The sequence below is a fragment of the Gopherus flavomarginatus genome, chromosome 15 (genome assembly GCF_025201925.1).
Source record: "Gopherus flavomarginatus isolate rGopFla2 chromosome 15, rGopFla2.mat.asm, whole genome shotgun sequence".
Classification (NCBI taxonomy): domain Eukaryota; kingdom Metazoa; phylum Chordata; order Testudines; family Testudinidae; genus Gopherus; species Gopherus flavomarginatus.
In genome coordinates, this window is record NC_066631.1 from 14,955,169 (window position 1) to 14,978,563 (window position 23,395).

General features: G+C 44.0%; 1 protein-coding gene across 2 annotated transcripts in view; it reads right to left on the reverse strand.

Annotated features, from left to right (window-relative positions):
- The window catches only part of LOC127034765 (clathrin heavy chain 2), a 56,410-nt gene extending 45,713 nt beyond the window's left edge, over positions 1-10,697 (reverse strand). The window contains exon 1 of one of the 2 annotated variants that reach the window (XM_050923984.1): positions 10,430-10,697. In XM_050923984.1, coding sequence (XP_050779941.1) covers positions 10,430-10,471 — 42 coding nt within the window. In that variant the 5' untranslated portion in view covers positions 10,472-10,697. The remainder of the gene's footprint in view (positions 1-10,429) is intronic. The other variant, XM_050923985.1, reaches the window with a different exon arrangement.
- Positions 10,698-23,395: the final 12,698 nt, after the last annotated feature.

Genomic DNA, 23,395 nt, shown 5'->3' on the forward strand with positions numbered 1-23,395 from the left:
GAACACAAGGCAGGGATTCGGACTCAGGAGTTCTGCTCCTAGTCACATGCTCTGACTTGGGGTTGTGCTCCCCTAGTGTATAAGGAGTGGGAGGGAAGGAATCATTTGTCATTCTATATAAATATCCAGTTAAGCACTTCCTTCATTTATAGTTTAGCCATCATACAGATTATGTACAAATAGTTTCACACAGAGAATCTCCAAGACACATACGCTTATTTGGAAGTAATAGTGTATATTCTCTTCGGCATTTTACCTCAAGCCTCCATATTGAGCCATACCAGAAGAGTTTAGGCCAAGCCAGGTGTCAGCTTTAAAGAGGGGAAGAACCTGTTTTGCTTGGACTTCATTTCTTACTTCTATAATGTTCACTGTAGTAGTAAACCAGCACTGAACTTCATGTCCCCTATAACCCCCTTCTCTCCATCCTCTTGATATTTGCTTTGTAGCCTGTGAAATTACTGTTCACTTATACATCAAGTCATTAATATTTTACAGTGCTTAGGAATCCAATTGAGGTTTTAGAACTTAAATAGGTCTACTCTTCTCAAAAGAGGCCGAGAGGCCCTTATCTGGTATTCTGTCCATTGCATATCTACTCTTTATATACTTACTACCGAGCAATAAGGAACAGCCTCTTCTGACCAGCATCCCCTTTACAGTAGAGACAGCAGTGAACTACTGCTAGATCTGTCCCTTTACTTACCCAGGATAGTCTACTTCCTAGGTATTTTAGCAGGCCAGTTTTCATTTTAGTCTCATCAAGAATCTTGTTGAGAGACTATTCAATTAAAAGTAGAGAAAAAAACCCAAAAAAGTTATTTACCCCACTTGCCCTCTTCTAGAGTGTAAGTCCCTCCTGACTTACTTTTCTTTAGCATGTCACCCTCCTCCCTGATTCAACTTCAGTGAGGTCATTTATATAGCTTCTCAATCACTCGTGAGTATTGTTTCAGATATAGGATAAAGACTCCTGAAGACTTCACTTACTTTTTCAAAGTCAGCTTTCTCCCCACCCCCCACCGTATCACTTTTTATTTGAAAGTCAGAGGCGTGTTCTCCCCTGTTCCATGTGCTGGTGTCCCATTATTTCAATAGTTTCATGGTCAGATTAACTGATGCTCACTCTGCTATTAGGTTGCTTGGGACTGTCCAACTCAGCTTTCCCATTTTATAAATCATTGTTTAGTTGACCTATAAAGTCAAGTTATTCTGCATCCAACTCTAGAAACAGTTTTTGGAAGTTTGTTTCACCTTCTGCCCCCTGCCATACTGATCAAGACAGTTAAAATCCCCAGGAAAATCAAAACACTTTGACAAACCTTCTTAATGCTGAAGAGCCTTGTACTGACCCTGACCATCAGTCTATCACTTCAAGCACAACATAAAGTTGTTTAAGCCAGAACTTTTCCCAAAGGTTCTCATTTGAATGCCCTTCCATACATTTTATCTTGCTTTAGCTGCCCAAGAGAGTCTAAACCACTTCTCTGAGGATTACATTTAGGAATGTAATCCTCATGTCCCCAACCCACCCATAGGAAGAACTGTGGAAGTAATCTTCCATTATCCAAGGTTGAGTGGAAAGCTGTTTCTTTAGGTATGCTAGACAGCTTTCAAAGTATTTTCTAGAGTAGGGGGTTGGCAACCTATGGCACGCGAGCCAATTTTTAATGGCACATGGCTGCCTGCTGGGACTCCACATGCCATTAAAAATCCTGCAGACGCGGCAAGCCACCGCGTCTGCGGTCCCGGGCTGGAGCGCCGGCTGAGCACAGCAAGCTGCCGGCCCTTCCCCTGCCTTCCCCCAGAGCCCTGCCACCACACGTGCAGCGCTCTGGGGTTGTGCGCTCCCGCCAGGTAGCATTTGGCTCTGTGAAGAGGTAAAGACAATCCCTGCTCATCCAGAGCCCTGCTGTTGTGCACACATCGCTCCGAGGGACGGGGCGGGGCTGGGCTGTGCACGCAGTGGTGGCACAGCTCCAGATGAGTGGGGAGCCTCATGGTAAGGGGGCCAGGGAAGTCAAGAGACGGAGAGCAGGGTGGGTTGGATGGGGGGAATCATGGGGAGCGGAGTGGTTAGGGGCTGGGGTCTCTGGAGGGGGCAGTCAGGGAGAAGGCAGGGGTTGGATGGGACATGAGAGTCCCGGGGTCTGTTTGGGGGGTGGATAGGGGTCAGGGGACAAGGAGCTGGGGGGGTCTGTCAGGAGGCAGGGGTGTGGAGAGGGGTTGGGGAGGGCAGAGAGCGGGGGGGGGGTTGCATGGGTCCAGAGTTCTGGGGATCCTGTCAGCGGGTGGGGCGGGGTGGGGTTAGATAGGCATGGGAGTCCAGGGGGTTTGGACAAAGGTTGGGGCAGTCAGGGGACAGGTAGAGGGTAGGGTCCTAGGGGGGGCAATCAGGGGACAAGGGGCAGGGAGGCTTAGATAGGGGGTGGGGTCCCAGGAGGGGGTAGTTGGGACAAGGAGCGGTGGAGGTTCTGGAGGCAGTCACCCAGCCCTCTGCCCCGAGTCCTGCACCCCCACACCTCCTGCATGCCCCTGCCCCGAGCCCTGTACCACCCAGCCATCTGTTGACACACACACGCTGCCATACCATGACCCCAGCCCTGACTGGCACCCCCACACATACCCAGCCCCCCTACCCTGACACCTGCATCCCCTCACATGCCTCCAGCCCTCTGCCCTGACTCCTGCACCCTCCACATCCCCACCCGCACCCTGAGCACCAAACAGGAGTCACATTCCCACCTTCACCCCTCACACCAAATGGGAGGTGCCCAGATAAGTGCCCCCACACCAAAACCTCCTGCCCCAACCCTGAGCCCCCTCCCTCATTTTAGCTCCTGGCCAGACCCTTCACCCCCAGCCCTGTGCTCAGTGCACTCCTGCCCTCAGCTCAGTGCAGAGAGAGGAAGAGAATGGGCCAGAACCAGGGAGAAGGTAGGTACCCACTGTATGGGCAGGACTGGAACCCCAGACTTGCAGCGGGCTGAACAGGTCTGGCAGCTGGGATCCCGGCTGGCAGGAGCAGGAGGGAACCCCTGAGCAGCAGTGGGCTGAGCCGCTCAGCCCACAGCAGGGACCCCAGACCAGTCACATGCCATCTATATGCTACCACCTAAGGCAGCATGCATTAAAAAAAAATTACTCAGAACTGACATGGCTAAAAGGCAACAAAAGGCACCACTTGGTAGACTTCATAAATGCCATAATGTAATCCAGACCCTAGACTAGGCTCTTAATGGTCCATCTTGCCAATTGTGAACTGAGTTACCTGGGGTTGAGAGTCAAATTCTGGGTTAAGTCTATATCCTGCACTAAGTTTCTGTAGACAGCTATTCAGTCTTAGTATGTGATATAGCTATAGATGAATGCCTAGAGTGTCATTGTAAACTGTGAATAATTTGAGAAATTATGCAGTTTATTTTGTGTAGTGAGATGTCAGGTTTGAAAAACTCATCTGCTAAGTCATATTACTTTAGCTTTTCCCTGCTTCTTAAAGTGACAGCCCTCGAAGTTGTTTTTGTATCATCTGAGTACCTTTATTCAATATTACTTCCCCTCTATATGCTAAAACACGATGGACACAGTTTAGTAGCAAATCACATTTATCCAAAAAAACTGTCATAACCTAACTTTATGATACAGCATGTCACAATGTCTTACATGATGATATTTAGCTATGAAGTGTAGAGACAGAGGAAAACTATCTTCAACTAGATCTGCTGAGTCTATTCTTGCTTAATTCGATGTATGTAAAATATTTGAGCTAAACTAGCCGGTATAATTACCTTCACTGTAGGCAAAAAAGAATTAGTTCCTAAAAGCAACAAGGTTACACTGGAGTCCTTGATTATGCTTTTCCCATCCTTATCTGTTTAAATAGTCTCATCATGGTGTCAAAAATATTTATCAAGTTTACCCAATACCTAGTTAATATTGCATCTGACTTGCAAAACACCTGTAATTTCACTCCTAGGTCACTATGTCTTCTGACAAACATTACTTTTAATAGCTATTGAGTTTGATAATGTGGATTGAGGTCCCTTATTGGCAAGGCTGAGACCAACCACACAACAGCGCTATATGTAGCTCAGATTAGTCTGTCACCTAGAGACAAAAATGCAACTGTGTTAGGTCTCAAAAGGAAAGTCTTGCAAACCTGTGGGTTACTTGGAGGACTATGCATGTGCCATGAACTATTCAGTTCTACTTCCACACCTTTTGCACTCCACTTTAATGTGAGGGGTGCATGCTGTTACAGAGTTGGGTGAAGGCACAGTATGTGCGCACTCTTTTGTCAGTAGTATTCAAAAAACCTTTTCAGTCCTTAGCATTAACAAACCCATGGTTAATTTCATTCCATAATAAAGCTATTGTATGCCACAGAACCAAAGCAGTTAGTATGAAGTGCAGAAAAGTTACTGGACACTGCCGCCTATTCTGTTGGCTCATCCTGATCAGGTCAATGTATTTCCCCAGGGGATGTTTAAATCTAAATTAATGATAGGACTAATACTTTCCCCAAGAAAGTAATAGTCAGCTAAATCTGAATGTCTACAGCCTTAAAGTTTTTATCAGGTTATTGCCAAATGGTCTACTTGAGTGGAGGGTCAGAAAACAATAGTGTGGTGCAGTGGTGATACTAAACTAAGAGCCTACAAGCATTCCAATTATAGCCTTTAGATATGGTGAAGGGGTACAAAGTAACCAGTTTAGTTTGACAGGCTGCACTCTATACACTTGCTTATTTCCTCCCCTCCCCTAAATCCATAAACATTGGAGTTTTAGGTGAGGTTGGTCCAAGAAATTTTGACTACAGTAAAGTACCTCCTCTGCAGGCATAACTTACAGTATGGTGATTAAAGATTCTAAAACCCTTAAGTATTTGGACAATGATGGTAGCTAGCTCTAAATAGCAGTTCTACAGACATGTATACACTGTAAATGTTTACCACTGTTTGCATACAACAGGAGACTAATTACAATAGAAGCTTAAGTCCATCCCCACCCTCTTGCCTCAAAAAAGGAAGCTATACAGAACTGTCAGACTCCATCATGCTGTGCTCTGACAGCATAAGGCAACAGCCCTATGAACCATCACCAAAACAGTTAAGAATGCTACCTCTTGATTTCTGAATCAGAATCTCTGTACATTTATCATTGCTCAGTGTTAAGTGACAACTGCATAGGAGAGGAGACTGAACTGAAACCCAATGCTTATGTCAGAAAAGTTACTCTTTATTATGCTTCATACTTTTCTATCCACTACAGAACAAGTCACTCATAGCAATCACGACCTCTTGAACAACTCAAAGTGCTTAAGATCAGAAGTATGAAAACTACATTTACAGAAGTTTAGGATACAGTAACATTTAGTTAAGTTGTCATGTTTCCAAGAAACATGGATTTACAACTTGCAAATATTCTATGAATACTTTCCTCAGACATCAAATATTTAGCTGCAGTAGATCCATGAAAGCCTTGACCAGCCTACTGCCACTACTGTTCATCTTGAGTCACAGGCCTGTTGCACAACTCTGACAGTAATTCCTGCAGAGAGCTTGCAGATAGAGGCTCTTGTCAGACAACATAAAATTGTAATTTTCAGCCTATTTGTTTAGAAGAATGTGCAGGCATGTTGGTGCATTATTCTGCTTTATAACAACAAGGGAACTTGAGACTCTTATGCTATGTGTCAAGATGCTCCAGCATAAGAATCCCACAAAGCTCATGTATAAGATTAGGTTCAGTTCTCTAGTAGAAAGATTTGTTACTAGCCAATAGGTTGACAGATCTAAAGTTAAACTTAAGCTACTATCCACTCCTTCCTTAGGAGACACTCAGCTTGCCAAGCCAATTTGTGGCAGCCTCATCACCTAAATACAGAGCTCTCAGACCACCATCAAATTTGCTCAGAGTGAAGTCAGTGTGATCTTTGTCCACAGTTACATGTGGGATCCTCTCACTGGCCTCAGGTGTGAAGGCCTGCTGCAGATTGACCCTGCTTCCTTCAAAACTGAAGGGTCCATGAGCAGCATAGTAAATCAAAGATGGGTATATGCATGGCTGGGTCAGCTATAAAAGAAGGTTTCTGACACCAGCTGCAAACCATTCTTTATGACACATCTATGTTGCACAGAGAGCTGGGTAGGGCAAAGAGGTCTGTGTATAGTGGTAGGCTTGGTGCCTGATCTTCTCAACCATTCTGGCTGTAGCAGCCTCACAACAGATGTGTGGAGGAGTGATGCTGCTTAACACAGGGAGCCGTGTACTAGTGTGGGTTGAATCATCCCAGTTACAACGCACATGGTTAGGAACAGTTGTGTACCAAACTTGATGTGATAATGAAGCCAGAATGGAGCATAGTATTCTGCTGCAGAGTAACAGAGCGCTAAACCAGATGATCATGGGGAGCAAACTCTGAAGTGCTGCTGATTTGCTTAGAAGGTTGTTATGCGACAACCTTCGCCAGTTTTCGCTATCCATTAAAATGGCTTTACATTCAAAACAAGTTTATAGGATGATCAGTTAATTTGTTCAGACAGTTAATGCCTTGAAACAGAGCTCAAGTCTGTTTTTTACAGCACTGATCCTACCATTAATTCACTAAATATTGATTTTCTTCATTGCATTCACTCCCTCATGATTCCGTGTCAGTTTATACTACATTGTGGGAACTAAACTTGTGAACTATAGATATCTTTCACATTCAGTTTGCATTGTGTTGGTAGTTCAGCATTCGCATGGGGTTTTAGACTAATGTAGGCTGTCAAGCAATATTAACTATTGTCTGAATGATCACTAGAATCCTCCATTAGATTGCTTTATGTATATGATGCATCTAGGTAATGGGATACCAGATCTCCTGCTGTCAAAGATGTCACACAGCAGATTATTACTGGATCAATGGCATTTTGGCATCTTCAGAAGCCTGTTTGGGCAGTAGGATATCTATGTGACAACTAAGATTTGAATGTTCAATGCAGTAGTGATGACAACTTACATGGAGCAGAAACATAGCAATTTAACAGCTCAGGAGAAGAAATTGAACAGTTCAGTTTCAAAAATTAGAGAAATCTGATAAATTTGATTTCATCGCAAGTGAGAAGATACTTCAACAATCCAAGAAGTTGCAGTTTTACACCAGTTGAGAACAAGACAATCACAATGGTGAGGTCATGTCTCATGTGCAGAAGGTGGCAGATATGCTTTTACAAAAAGTTTACTAGACCTAAAGTCGAAGAAAGTAGTTCAGGAGGCAGATCACAAATGAGGTTGGAAGATGTTATTTTGAGGGATTTAAGAAGCCTTCCCCACCAATTCTTGAAGGAAGATGATGTGAAAGGTACTGTTTGATATAGAAGTCCATTCAAGACATGCTCATGGCTACATCATAGCCACTTGAATCTGCTGCTGCACATGTTCAAAAGTCTAGTAGGTCTTCTGGTCAGTCTGTCTTTCTCCCCCACCCTCCTAAGGCAGTAGGCATATTGTTGAATTATTTTTGACTTGGCCTATTTCCCCATTTCTAGCTGCATACAATTCCCTTTTCAATGTTTTCATTAATTTTGATTAGCTAGTTTACACCACCTCTTACAGCTGGTGGTATTTCAAGTTTCTCTAAAGAGATCTTTTCACCTATATTTCATCACTGTTCAAGAAAAAAGGTTTTCTTTAAGCAGGATGACAGTTATATAGACTAACCCCATACAGTATCAGAAATGCACTGAGGCAAGTTAAAGCTATGTTTTGCTAACATTAAGTATGGTTTAGTCATCTTTTAGAATCACTCATGCCTGAAGTGTCATACTTGGCCATTTAAATGATTAATGTAAGAAGTCAGAAACACCTAACAATGCAAAGTAAAATGTATAATTAACAGATAGTGGTTTTTTTATGATAGGCTGGAAGAAAGTTCAGTACTGAAAACAACCCTCTATAATTAAAAAAATTCAGTAAGCTATCAAAATAGTATTTTACACTATGTCATAATATCCACTGCCACAAGTCTTTCACACATTTTGTTTTGTCATTAGGGGACAGTTAGTGAATTGACTAACCCCCTCACTTCTTTCTCCAGAATTTGTAAATTTATGCATGGTCAGGATCAAACTTGGCAAAAGGATTTAAATCCAGTTTTGGAATCCGGTAACAAAACAGGAGCAGAGGCTTCATTTTCTCCAGTGAAACTGACCCTTTTATTAATAGCCAATTTTACTTCAAATATTTAAAATGCTACTCAGTAAGCTCTGACTTTCAAGTTAACGTCTATTTAACAACCCCTTCCCCTTTATAAACCATATATGAAGTTACACTTACAATGTACTTCAAAGTTTAAAAGGCTGATTATTCAGAAACAGTTTAATATTGTGTGCACTCAATCCTAACCCACAGGAATGATCAGTTATCTAAAAAGGGCTGGTAACAGAAAGGGAGCCAGAGTCAGACAGGAAGGAGAGGTAATTTGAGACAAGTGTGCTTGCATACAAATTTTAAACACTCTCCTCCTGAACTAAAAAAAGTAAGCCATCCACCCAAGAGGACCTTCTAGGTTAGCTTGCTCACAAATAGTTAACAGCAGACAAGATGCTACATATAGATGGACACTTATCAGTGTCCCTAATTTAGGGAAAGTCATGTTTAATCATAATTTTTCTCCATAACAGATTGTTTCCACTTCCTGCCTCAGTATTACATTCAAGTGTTCATGAACACAAACCATGAGGAGCTGATCAGGATAGAAAAGATTTGCTCCCTTAATGTTAAACAAGAAGGAAAAGAGAAAACATCTGAATGAAGTTTGTCAGTTTCTAACCCATCCTTCCCATTTTAACAAACAGCATCTCAAAAGAAGGCACAACAGTAAATAAATAGTTTCTAGAGCTCAGTAAGGGGAAACAAAATGCAAGTTTCAACACAAGTAGACAGGGGGAGTGGCATGTAATAAAGTCAAAAGATGCCCTAGAGAACATTTAGAGTAAATAAACCTGCACTGTGACAGACAACTGACATTTTGAAATTGATGCTCTTGTTTTTGCAGTCTGTCAAATTAGCACTTGCCAAGTCCATTGCCTGCTCTCTCGTTCATTTAGTGAATTCATTTAATTCCTGCCTTGAATTGCCTGTTCAGAAGCAGCTATTTCCCCTCACTTATAGTTTACAAAAGCCATCTTCCGCAATCACTAAATCATAGAAAAATGTTAGTGTATACATCACTGCTGTAGTTTATTTCCATCATTCAAGCATGTTTGTCCTGTTATATTCATGGATATTTCTCAATGCTGCTATTATTCCTTACACGGGAAAATGTAAAATAGCTATAGATCATTTTTAGGGAGGGTTTTAATGTTCTTTGTAGGAAGGTGGGCAGCTTCCAAGTCCAGATTTTTTGTATTTTTATCTTGCAAAATCCCTCCCAATTTGCAGCACAGGCTGCAAGATCCCCCAGGAATCCCTGCAATCTGGAGACTGATGGGCATTTATGAAACACAGTAGTGTAAAATTAGGAAGCTCACCTAAACTAAAGCTCCCACCCACAGCCCCAGAGACAAATAATGCCAATCCCTGTTTCTCATACTCTCCATTGCTGGAGTAAAGCCTGACAAGCAGCTCTGCGACCTCCCCCTTCAGCCCTAAAAAGAGAGTCACTCAGGCAGGGAGTGACTCTGCACAAATACCACAGGCTGTAACAAAAAAGAGAGAACTAGCAATGAATGAGGGGGCCAGTTCCAGACCCTGCACCTGAAGCTGACTCGATTCCCACTCCCCACAAGCGAGCTTCAAGCCAAGCCCTCCCCTGCATTAGTCTAAAGAGGGGATATTTGTGCAAGGACGTGGGACACTCAAGCCAAGAGGCAGGCACGTTCTGTGTGTACCCTCCACATGGTCCCTCCTGCAGAAGGGGAGCCTGAGGGAATGGCAGAGAGGCCGCCCCACGCACACCCTAACAGCTACGGGCTCCTCCCGGGGAATCGCTGCTCCCCATTTCCTCCTCCCCCCCACTGGCCCCTCCACGGGGGGTCTCCGCTCCCCACTCCCGCCCTTCCCCGCTACACTGGCCCCTCCACGGGGGGGTCTCCGCTCCCCACTCCCGCCCTTCCCCGCTACACTGGCCCCTCCACGGGGGGGTCTCCGCTCCCCACTCCCCCCCTTCCCCGCTACACTGGCCCCTCCACGGGGGGGTCTCCGCTCCCCATTTCTTCCCCCCTCCTACACTGGCCCCTCCATGAAGGGCGGTCTCCGCTCCCCGTTGCCTCCCCCCCACACCCCCAGCCGTATTTGCTCCCCGATACAGGCTTCGCACAGCCCTGACCCCCGAGAGCAGCCTCGGCCGCCGCCCCACCTCTCCGGCCCGCAGCCCCCACCCCAGGCGCCGGGCAGAGGTAGCTCGGGCGCTCCCAACCCAAGCCCCGCAGGCCCCGCCGCTCACCTGGAAGTGCTCCTGGAAGCGAATGGGCAGGATCTGGGCCATGGCTGCGCGCAGCCCGTGCAGGGTGCCCCGGGCAGATGCGCAGGACCCGGCCGCGGCAGGCAGAGGGGCAGGCGCTGCTGTATCCCGCACGCACACAGTCAGGGAGGAGGCGAAGGGGCGCGGCGCAGGCGCAGAACGGCGGTGAAGGCTCCTGTCCCCAGCTCCCTCAGCTCCTTTTCTCACTCAGACCTCGGGCCCACTCACCCTATTCAGAATCACTCCGCTCCTCAGCCTGCCGGGGTCCCCAAACAAATAGTCCCATCACTAGCCTCACACCTCCGCCACCTTTCTCCCTCCATCTCCCATTCCCACTGGAGGGGGAAGAAGGCTTCACCGCGTTCATAACGGGACTCTCGAGGGGCTTCATCCTCTAAAGAGATGCACAACCCAGAAAAGAGACAGAGTCACTTGACAAGACCTAGGTATCCTTCCGCAAGAGCCTAGCTCCGGTCCTGCCCCAAGGTATCACGTGACTTGACACACCCCCCCCCCCCCCACCCGTTCATCCTCCACCTAGCTGGTCCAGGATCCCTGCAGTGGGACCAGGCTCAGGGATGCTGCCCAGGGCAGAGCTCTCACTCCAGCAAAGCCAGGGCCGGTGCTTCCATTGAGGCGAACTAGGCAATCACCTAGGGCGCCAGGATTTTTGGGGGGCGGCATTTTGCCGGGTGGGGCGGCAGGCAGCTCCGGTGGACCTGCCACAGTCGTGCCTGCGGAGGGTCCATTGGTCCACAGCTCCGGTGGACCTGCCGCGCTCCATCAGAGCGGCAGACCAATGGACCTTCCGCAGAAATGGCTGCAGCAGCTCCACCGGAGCCGCGGGAGTGGCACGCGGGGTGGCAAAATGGCCGTGTGCCTAGGGCGCGAAAAACTCTAGCGCCAGTCCTGAGCAGAGCTGCCAAGGCTCCCTCGTTTGGAGGATAGAGAGACTCCCTTCTTTCCCATTGATTACCTCTATGGGAAAGCTCAGATAGCATTTGCCTTTATTGTAAGGCAGTTTTCAGAAGCTGCCCCTCTCCCTGTCCCACTCCATCCCTGTGTATTTCATGGAGACCTTTAAAATCTTACTGGCACCTTTCTCTTTAAATCTCCTTTATTGTCAAAGCTGATCTGTCAGCAGCAAGAGGGTTTCCCTTGTGATTTAATACCAAGGCAGTTAATTTCACACACACACCCCCACTGCCAAAAAGAAAGGAAAAGGTTGGAGTTGGCAAAACATGCCCCCATCCCGATCAAATTCTAGAGAGTGGGTGATTAAATTGTTCATAAGCAGAATTCCCTCCACTACCCCATAAATCTTTCTCATAATATCTACATCCTGTGCATTACAAGGCCAAAACAAAAATCCCTGCCAGCAAACTGTTAATTTCTACCAAGCCCTATTTTTTTCAGAATTCAAGCAAACAGCTTGTTTTTCAAAGATGCTGACCCCAACTCCGATTGAAGTCAATGTGTACTAATGGCTCTTAATGTCTGTGAAAATCATGCCAAAAACTGGGTGTATCCCAGTCAGTGTGGCAGAGTGTTCCCTTTTTGTGGTGGCTAGGCCACAAACAATGTTTTACAAGCTTGGCACAGCATTAGCTAACAGAGCTAGTAGTGGCTTTGGCTATTAAAAGTAGAGGTTGAGTCATAGTTGGAATCCCTGGTGACCCCAACCTATCTTGGGGCAGAGTAATTACTTTTGTAACATACTATGCCAAATAATGATGCTGCATTAAAAATGTGGCTCAATAGTTTTGACCAATTATTATTTATGTTAAGCACTGGGCGCATAAGCATTTCTTTTCTCTTTCCCTCTCTCCCTTAGTTGGTGGATTATCATTACTGGGTAAAGAGGTGAATAACAACATTGATAGTTGTAGTATTCGTGTCAACTGCAATAATCTATTATGCTTTGGGATGAAAGATGATCACTTAAGGGTTCTAAACTGATGCAGTTACATTGGTCCAAAAACTGTGTGTAGACAAATCCACATGCAGGATATAGTCTATTGAGTCACATAAATCATATATTCCTACTTGTATCTGTCTGACCACGTCCCGCACATTCAAACTGATGATGGTGATTGCCAAAATCTAAGGGCTTGTGCTCCCACCTCCTACATGGCAATTTTGGAGGGTACCTACTCCTGTCCACTAAATTTGAAGCTAGCCAGCTCTGGTAAAAAATGATTTTTTTAATAGGATTTCTTTAGTTCACTAAAGTGGCACAGTCATGACTGCTGCATGATCAGCAAGTTTGATTTCTTTTGGACTCCCTGATCGTACAGCAAATCATAATGGAATCAAGGGGCCTATGATTTATCATTTACAGAGAACAATATTTGAAATCTTCAGGGTTGGAATCATAGGCTTGCAAAATCAGCCATTTTAAATGTTACATTTTAAAGAAACTAGTAACAAAGACAAACTTGATGAAGTTTGTCTTTGGAAGCTTTATAAATACTCTCCAAAATGCAAACAAGTCCAAAATATGCATTAATATATTTTTTTCTAGAGTCTACTTTTAAAACTGCATACTATACCCAACCCTCATTATGATGCTATGACTCCTGAGGCCTGATATAAGGAATGGAGATCAGGGGCTCAAAAATTTGGGGAAGCTCAAAGTACTGGAAAGATACAGAATCTCAAGCTTTACAGGTAGAAATAACTTTATTAGCAAAGATTACAAATAAGCAAATATTTACATGTTTAATGACAAAGACTCTTAAAATAAATGGGCTCTTTTAGTCTCTTTCTGCTCTCCAATACAGCTTCCAAAATCCAGCAATTACCTAATGCCCAATACCGATGGTCTCGCTCAATTAGCCAAGTCCTCCTGATTCCAATATTCCATTATTTTTCTTGTTAAATGGACACCATTCAAAACATTGTGCTCATTGTTTAATAGTGAAGAGAAAAAACATCTTTCTTCATGTGGTCTCTGTTGCACATCTCTCTGTGAGTCTATTACTCTTCCTACTGGGTTACTGCTTTGTTGGGGGTAGTTAATAGTCTAAGCATCTGATTTTTTAAATACATAGACACTCTAGCTACAGGGATTTGATCCTTGACAGAATTGACCCAGCTCTTCTTCCTTCCAGGTAGAACTGTTTGAAAGTTTCTGAAATTTTAACAAAACTAAACAAAAAATAATCTTGACTTTTTGTGATTTTTTCCTAAATTTTTCAACTTCCTGGACTTTTCTCAGGTAGATACATTGAGTTCCACACAGTCTACTGTATATGGGCATTTCAGATAAGACTTTGCAAATTGAGGTCTGATCTGCTCTTTGTGGACATTAGAGATGCTATGCTACTTTTTATAATGGTAAGGATTTACCCTGGTGTCTCTGGCTAGAATTTCCTGTCCTCCCAACCCCTGTGGATTATGCTGCTGTGGTGGTGATCTGCCTAGTGCCCTTCCACTCCAGAGATGGTGGCATTTCAGAGATAGGGACAGCGATACTTGTGTGTATGTAATTTGGGATCATTTAGAAGAATGGCATTATTGGCATGATCCAAAGTCTATTGAAGTTTGTGGGAGACTTTCCATTTACTACAATGCAATGGCATGGTCTTGCCTATCATTCACCAAACTGCTTCCCCCTCAGTTTTGGGACATCTTCTCTCCTTTGGATGCTGCTAGTTCTTTGGCCTGTTGGTGCCAATCTTTCACAGCCCTTAGAAGAACAGCATTTATGCCCGGGAAGAGCTTTTATTTAAATGGAGAAGCTAATAGCACTACAAAACACCTCACCCTCCTTCCCAAAAAATAAGCCATCTAAGTCTCTCTTCAGAAGATTCATATACCCCTTTAAAGTGCTCCTTCCTGAGTCCCCACTTTACCATAACTCTTCAGGATCGCTTTGTAGCTAGAAACTGTTTAATTTGCAGATCTCTAGTCCCCATTGCTAGTTTGATGACATATATAACACTCATAAATGTCCTGGGTAGTGTATGATCGTCAGTGCCTTCTACTGGACAGAAAGTTAGACTTCCTTGAGCGTGAAGTCCTAATACTGACTAAAGTGGTAGGATACTACACTTCAGAAGCTGAGGATCCTACATACTCTCTCTGCTTATGAGCACAAAGTTCTAGGAAACTGCAGCATGCAGTACAGTGAGGACTACTGAATATTTGGTGGCTGTGGATCTGTTTCCATTCACATTATAACTGACCTTTTGGAGTTGATATGACTGTCAGGATTTTAACAAACAGAAACATCAAAATCTCAGGAAAGTAAAGTGTGCCACTGCTTCAATGGTACTCACGTTATGATACAGCAAGACTCAATAACATCATAATAGTGCCAAAGTTCCTATTCCAGCACATGCAAGAAACATGAACCCTGTCCCACTTAAAGAGGTCCACCATTGCTTTCAGGATCCAGTTCAAAATTGCCTTGCTTGTTCTTAAAATCATCCCCCTCTCTGCAAAGACTTATTTCCAGCCTATGTCCTAGAGACTTGGCAGCCTTCCCCTTTTAATCCGCTTGTCTAGCATTTGCATCTTCTCTCTCCTTCTCCAGAAACTCATTATTGCTGGTTCAATAACTTTCTCCTCTGTATATCTCCTGCTATCTAGAAACTTCTTGCCTATTTTTTTTCCTTATTAGCTCTCCAATTAATTGCAAACCTCCACTGGAAACTTATTTTTCTCCCTTGCTTCTACTTCTCTCCTTCTCTGCTCTTATTTGTTACTATTACTGAGTGCTATAATTTTGTCTTACCCTTGAAGGCAGTAATACTCAAGCTATGGCTCTGGAGACCTGTAAGGGATTTCAGGAGCCTGTGAGGGTCTCTTCTGAGGTTTCTAGAAAGCTTTGTGCACAATCCTGATAACTAACTGTTAGTTTAATGCTCTAAAAACAATTTGGGAATTAAAGATACTCTGATAGGATAAAAGCAGACATGCATTCTCTCTCTCTCTGTCATACATATACACACACACACATATGTTTAAAGAAATAAATTACAAACATATGCTAGTGTGCTCACTCTTTAAGTTTAATTCCAAACATAATAAATTGATACCGCTCACTTTATGAATTGATACTATTACATTTTTTAAGGTGCACTCTTTGGTCAGTCAGGCAAAGCTCCAGCTCAAAAATGTTCATAACTATCACTGTCCTATTTGACAAACTTTGATGGCATTTAAAGTCTAAGCAAATTGCAGCAGCTATGCAAGCATCCCCCACAGAGCTGGCTTCATGATGGTATGTAATTCACTCATGACTTGCAAGCAATATCCCTGACTTTTCTCCCAGAAGCATTACCACTTAATGAACACAACTTCATCCTGCTTTGTACAATTCACTGAAATGCAGGCCCTCTATAGTATTTGCACTATAGTTTGGTAATTTGTCACTAGACACTAAACTACTTACATTCTCGAGGGCTTCCCGTACAGATCCTGAATTACTTGCATGACTGCATATTAGGCTGCTGAAATTGCAGCTTCTCTGTCCTGGCCTTATAAAACAGAGGTCTACTGAACAGTGATGCAAAACAGTGAAGGGCACGCATGGGAGTCAACGTCTGTGTTCAAAATCACAACAGATGGGTCATGGCCGCTCACTACGTCAATCCTTTTAGAAACTGGATTCCTCCAGAGTGTTTGCTGTGGCAACCCATCTCTCTAAAGGATAGATGTTAAACCTTCCCTTTGAAAATATAACTAATGAAAAAATATGAAGTAACTAATATATCTCAAGCATGCATCTCTAGCTAATTCTTCTAGATCTGGAATGACAGAATGCCAGCTACAGTTATAGCAGACTTGGTGAAGAGCCAGCAAAAGGCTGAACAGTTAAATACAGTTCAGGAAAAAAAGAGGAAGTGTGCATTGAGGGAGTCACTGTTTTCTACCATTGATAAATAGATGATTTGTGAAATAATATATATTAGGAGTTCGGCTCATGGGAGCCTGGGCGTGGCTGGTGTTTGCTAACAGGATGTTGGAATCAGAGGTTCTGGACCAGGGCTGTGGCTGCACACACACACTCTGAGTGAATTACATGCCAGCAGGCTGTTTGAGAGCAATTCAGGGGAGAGCTGCAAACAGCAAGGCATTGTAAGGTACCCCGTGTTGCAGGGCATGTGGTGACAGCACCTCACAGTTCTGGATTGCACCCTGGAAGGTCACAAGTACATCTTCTATCTTCCATTATAAGATACACAGAAAACTGTGATGAGTAAAAAAACCTGGGTGACTTCTACATTTTGCCATGTCTCCAAACAGGATGGAACCCTCCAAGCTAATGGGATGAAACAAGACCTCACCCTAACTGGAATCCACATTTCTTTTCCCTTTCTTCATTTGTGGAATAGCATTCAGTGTCACTTCTCACTATACCTCCTCCATACCATGCATCTTAATGAAACACACTGTCTATAGTACGGAATCTCTTTTCTAGATCTTAGCTCCGAGCTGGGATTCTCAAGACAAGTACCTCTCACACAGATTATTCTCAAGGAGGTTCAGCAGCTAGGAAACTGTTACTGAGTTTTGATTTTGAAGAAGTTTCAAGCCAAACTGCCAAGCAAGAATAAAATTGAGTTACGCACAGATGTGTGATAAACCTCCACACACAGGCCTGGCCTATGCACTCTTTAAAAAAGTGCCCCAGTGATTCTAACACCACTGATAGAGATACAATGGACAAGGCATAAGTGTTTTAGCTACTGTGCATCTAGAGCTGCTTTGAGCCCATATAGATGACCGTGATTAAAATGTCTGTGCCCATCGATGCTAGTGTTTTCAGTATTATTAACATTGCTGGTAGCAGTGGCACAAAAAAATATTTAGTGCAGACACAGCCTAACCCAGCTATTGGGGCAATTTGCTACAGAAGTCTCTTTAAAAATATTTTTCCCTTCTAAAAGAGTTCTCGGCAGTTCCTGCTTTTTGAAGAAATCACAGAAGGTATCATTCTGTGACATCAGACATGCAAGAAGTCTTATTGAAAACCTCGGTATCTGGGATGTTTCAGAATGGGCAAGGCTTCAGCAAGTGAGGATGTGGAACGCTAATTTCAGAAAGGGGAAAACATTTTTAAAAGGATAGTTAAAACATTTATTTGATGAATATGCTCCAAAGCCTGGTGAATGGAGCTGTACAGAAATCTGTACTTACGTGACTCTTCATTTTTGCTTTATAGTTCACCTTTAAGGATGTGGGTTTGGCTGTTGCATGAGCTAGCTCATCCTTACTTTTCCAACTCTCTCACTCAAGATGTCCAGGTAGGTGGCTACAAGGCCAGGGTTTCATGCTTATTTCCACTCTCCCTCATGGAAGATGGATCTGAGAATTATTTGTTTCAAAAGATTTTTAGGGCTGTCAAGCGATTAAAAAAAATTAATTGCAATGAATTGCACTGTTAATAATAGAATACCATTTAAAGATTTTTGGATGTTTTCTACTTTTTCAAATACGTTGATATCATTTACAACACAATACAAAGTGTACAGTGCTCAGTTTACATTTGTTTTTTATTACAAATATTTGCACTGTATAAAACAAAAGAAATAGTATTTTTCAGTTCACTTAACACAAGTACTATAGAGGAATCTCTATCATTAAAGTTGAAATGACAAATGTAGAATTATGTTAAAAAAACCTGCATTCAAAAATAACACAATGTAAAACTTTAGAGCTGCCAAGTCCACTCAGTCCTACTTCTTAAGAAGTTTGTTTACATTCGCAGGAGATAATGCTGGCAGCTTCTTGTTTACAATGTCACCTGAAAGAGAATAGGCATTCACATGGCACTATTGTAGCCAGTGTTACAAGATGTTTACATGCCAAATGCGTCAATTTGCCATGTACTACCTGGGACAAAGTGTTCTGCAGCGTATGCAGAGCGCTCATATCGGGGACGATTCATAGTTTTTACCTGCACACACTGCAAGCAGGACTGAACAATGAGCTCGCACTGACTGCGGCTAACGTCAGGCTCTTGGTTAGAAAAGCTAGATAACAGGCCGTACAATTTTGTGGGTGGTAAGTGTCCCCATTCTTCGTGGAGCCAGCGCAACAGCGGGTCTGCCTGTACGGCGGGATTTGCCATATGAACTTGGGAGACCTCTCTCATTCTTTGATCAAGACTGGAATGCAGGGGGTTAGAGTCTGGTCGATGGGAGGGACAGTGCGTAATGAACCAAGGGTGAGAGAATTTACGAATTAGGGCAAAAATTTGGTCCCACAATTTAACAAAAGCTGAGGGAGAGGCTTGCTCAATTAAAATGTCTAAACAAAATTGAGAATCGATACCTAAAACAACTTGCTTGTTGGCAGAGTGGGCATTAGCAACATGTTGGGCAGCTAAAAGAACGCCCTGCACCTCGCATTCTTGTGCGGAGCAGGAGGGGAGCAGCAACTGCACATTAAAGTGATTACATGTGGAACAAAGAACTCCTGCCCTAGGGGATGGTGAGGTGCCCCCGTCAGACACAACCCAGGGATCATATTTTACTTCAATGCATAACGGTTGGTGAAGGTGGGGGGCTAAGATGTTATCGCTGGGAGTTAGGGCAGCCTAGCCTGCCAAGCTACCTCAACCTGGAAACATAGAAGCTGCCAGGTGCGAGTAGTGCCATGAAACTCGGGTGGAGGGGTACTTGTAAGCCACGGGATTAAATGAACACGTGGTCCAGACAGGGTGCCTGGGATAGGGAGTTGGGACCAGTGACGCACACTGGATGCAGCCAGTAGCATTTTTCCCACTAGACCGTAGTTGTACTGGGGTCTAGACAGGCGATGGGCCCAATTGTAAATAGCATTACCATGTTGCAGTACAGTGAACCCTACATGGTGTTTTGTAATAAACAAATTAATGTTGAGGGGTTCTTGGGAATTAAAACAGGCGAGATGGGGGTTAGAGGCGAACCAGCCAGCTAGTTTCTCTAAGCTTTGTTGTGCTGATGCGTTCCATACTTCTCGGGAGCGTTTAGAAGAGAGAGAGCTTTGTAGGATTTCTAGGTTAAAAATTAGCTGTGCCGGGATATATTGGCGGTGATAATTAAGGAGACCTAATAGCTGCTGAAGCTCTCATTTATTTTGTGGAGGGGCTTCTGTCCAAGGGTCTAATACACTGGCTGGGGCTTGGGTGGGAGTTGTGGGAGTGAATTGGAGTCCCAAGAATGAGAATTGCTGGCTGGCCTGCAGGTGGCTCTTTGTTTTGTTAATTTGCCACCCATCTGCTTCTAATGCATCAATTATCATTTGGGTGGTACTTTGAACTGCTTGTGGATTGGGCCCACAAATGACAATGTCATCTACATAGATTAGCATGTACACATCCTGTAGGGGTTTTACCTTTTGTAATGTGATATTGAGATGGGACGATGCAAGTGCAGGAGAATTACAGAACCCCGTGGGCAAACTTTCCATTTATATTGGACGCCCTTAAAAGCAAAGTTTAAGATTCCTTGTGTATCCTGGAGTGGGATTTGGTAAAACATATCTTTTAAATCAAGAGTACATGCCCACTGATTACTTGCATCGCTTAGTTGCCGCTGTATTTCGGGAATGGTGACAGAGCTGGAAAATGCGATAGGCTTTACACGGCTGTTAGCTTGTCTGTAATCAATGACAAGGCGATATTTAGAGGGATCGCCGGGCTTGGGAATACCCCAACCCGCGGACAGAAAGGTGGATGCAGTGACCCTTTCTATTTTTTTTTCTTCTAGAAGGGAGTGAGCAAAGCTTCAATAAGGGGAAGCCCTTCGGATTTTGTGGGAATAGGGGAAAATTTCCATGGCTGGGAGTTAACTACTTCGGGGGTATAGGGGGAATGATCACCTACGGTTATAGGGAGGGCTTGCAGAATTTGATCATACAGTTTACATTTTTTAATATCTGAGACACCTAGCAGATTTTTTGATCCCAACAAAGCTTTTATTTTTCTTAGGTATTTTCCGTGGGCAATTTTAACCCAAACCACAGGTTTTTCTTGTACTGCATTGAAACCTTGAACAAACATAAAGGAGCCAGTAAGACAGTGGGGAACGTTGGGCTCAATAACGCTAATTTGAGCTCCAGTGTCTAATAAAAAGGAAGTGGGGGTGTCACCGTTAACTAACAGGGTGGCGTATGGGCGTTCATCGGTGGGATCTTTAATTTGGGCCGGGCAGCATCCAGCCCCTATTCGTTTTTTGTCCTAACATAGTCCTCCCAATTTTTCCAGCCTAGCTGTTTGGCTACATTTTGCTGCTCTTGGTTTGACATTTTACGCAGGGCTTCTTTAGGGATCCCTTTGTTAAGAAGGAAGCCGAATAGCGCCCATTCAGCTTTAGTTCACTCAGGATATTTTTGGGGATTAAACTGACTTTTTGGAGGTTTTTTTGGTGGCGAATCAACTGGGAGAACAACAGGCAGGGGTGGCAATAACAACTTAATTTTACTAACCACTTCAAATAACGTTAAGATGGGTCTGCGAACCGCAGCATGCAAGTGCAGCATGGCACCGGTGTCAGCTCCAGGGGCAGCTTCTAATGCCAGATTAACTGCCTCTGCTGAGACAGGAATTTGGGTGGGGTCAGTAACGTGTATAAAGGGTGTGGCCACCAATTGCTGTTGAACAGTTAAATTAAGTGGATTTTGTGGTGGATCCCACAGGGCTATGGAAGCTCCTGCGATTGCCCATATTAGATCGTGTGGAGTAACTAAGGTTCCCGGAGGGATATATAATCCTTTAAAACTGCCTTTCATTGCTAAAATGGCAGCTGCTGGGGTGGTAAGTGGCCAAATGCGATTATTTAATAAAGCGTGACCCGGGAAGCCTCATGCCCAATTTTTTGGCCGTTTTGGCTAAGGTGCCAGCCTCCTCGCGGTCCACCAATTCTGCTCCGTGTTCTAAGGCTAGCTGCCCGACCCAAACCATAGGTGCCTCGTCGGCTTTTCGTTGCGTTTCCTTTAAAAACTCTTTAAGTTCGGCCTTAGTACGCGTTCGCAGTTCAGTAACCTGCGTGGTGTTGACTGTTTGTGCGTCTATTTTAGTTTTAGTTATTGCAATAGGCAAAGCTTCCGCTACAGTTTCAGATTCTGCAAATTCTGGGGCTGTTGGCAGAGCTGGATACAGAGGAGTTTTAGGAGCTTCATATGGGGGTGGCAAAATTTTCCGAGAGGGACTTGGGGGGGCGTAGTGATGGGCTCTACCTTTTCTGTCTTCTTCTCATTATTACCTTTAGGAGAGCCTGGGGCTGCCTGTTTAGCTGCAAACATTGTGCCTCCATGGAGGACAGAACACAGATCGAGGGCCTTGCATATCATGCTAAACAGGACGGTGGAAACATCCTCAGATTTATATTCATCAGGTCGCAATTTTTTGGTTTTCTTAATCAAATTTAATTTTTATCATTTGGCATAATAATTTATGCGCCGGATCAGCAGGTATTACCCGAGGTGGGGGAATTAATTTGGAAACGGTGCCTCCAGATTTTCTAACAATGCGGCTACATTCTCTCCAAAGTTGAGAGGGATCTGCAGCACCGAGGTTTTCCACAGTCTCCATGCACTGAGGCTGCAGGGAACAATCGGCTGGCTGACACCTAAAGCTCGGGTGGCACCGAAGGAGGCATCCCATATCTGTCAGGGTTAATGGTACAGTATAACCTTTTAGAGTTTTGCCCGAGCCAAGAGAACAGATCCATTCTATTTTTGGATTAGTCGAATTTTGGCTAGTAAGAAGGTGAAACTGCAAATGTTGGAACTGTTCAGTTTCATTATCTGCGCGATCTGCAGTGTGCCACGGGCATGGCCCAACCTCCGTGCATCCTGTTCGTGACGCCATGTACATTGCCACGTACTTTTAGGGGTGAAAGAAAAATGCAGACCTGTTATTTACCAGGCTGCACGTGGCAATAGACTGTATAGGTAAGGGATGCAAGGAGGGTATGGGTCACGATGCAAACTGCAGGCACGCACACAACTAAAATTAATTAATTAATTAAAAGTTTTATTGGGGATAGTTACAAGGGGTAGGGGAGCAGTGTATGATTAGCTAATAGGGTTAATGGAACTTAAAACATACAGTGGCTAAAGTATTTACTATTAAACAATATTTATAAACAAAGATGCAGTAAACAATATTTATAAACACAGATGCAGCATTTAGTAATAACCAATACTTATGAATACAAACCAACTCATAACGACCGGCAAACGTAGAAACTCTGCTTAAAACACGTGAGCTGAGACAGGCTTCAAGGTGATCAGGCTCGGTTACGGGTGTGCACAAGGTACACAGGATTCGTTTTTCTTTCTCCTCTTCTGCCTGCACATGGCAGACCAGCCTAAAATACCCACTATGACATCATAGAAGTGTCATAGGGGACGGGGCCCAAAAACTGTGTGTGTTCATTTCTGATTGGTACAAGCAAAGTTTACACCAAGTAGGGGAGCAGGTGCCTGAAAGTCTGGCTTCGCCCCCAAAAGGTGAGGAAATGCATATAGTTCAGAATGCGTTTAACACTGAATGACAAAGGAAGAGGCCAGGGCAATACCGGTATGGGCAAGTTTTTAGGATGCAGACAGGAACTTATCTTAACAAATGTCACCTGAAAGAGAATAGGCATTCACATGGCACTATTGTAGCCAGTGTTACAAGATGTTTACATGCCAAATGCACTAAAGATTCACTGGGGGGAGGGATAGCTCAGTGGTTTGATCATTGGCCTGCTCAAACCCAGGGTTGTGAGCTCAATCCTTGAGGGGGCCATCTAGGGCAAAAATCAGTACTTGGTCCTGCTAGTGAAGGTAGGGGGCTGGACTCAATGACCTTTCAGGGTCCCTTCCAGTTCTATGAGATAGGTATATCTCTATATAAATAAAAAAAAAGTCCCTTTATGGTTCAACTACCATGCCAAAGGACATGCATCTGTTCTGCTCCAAAGCAGTGCAGATCAATGCATGTTCATTTTCATCATCTGAGTC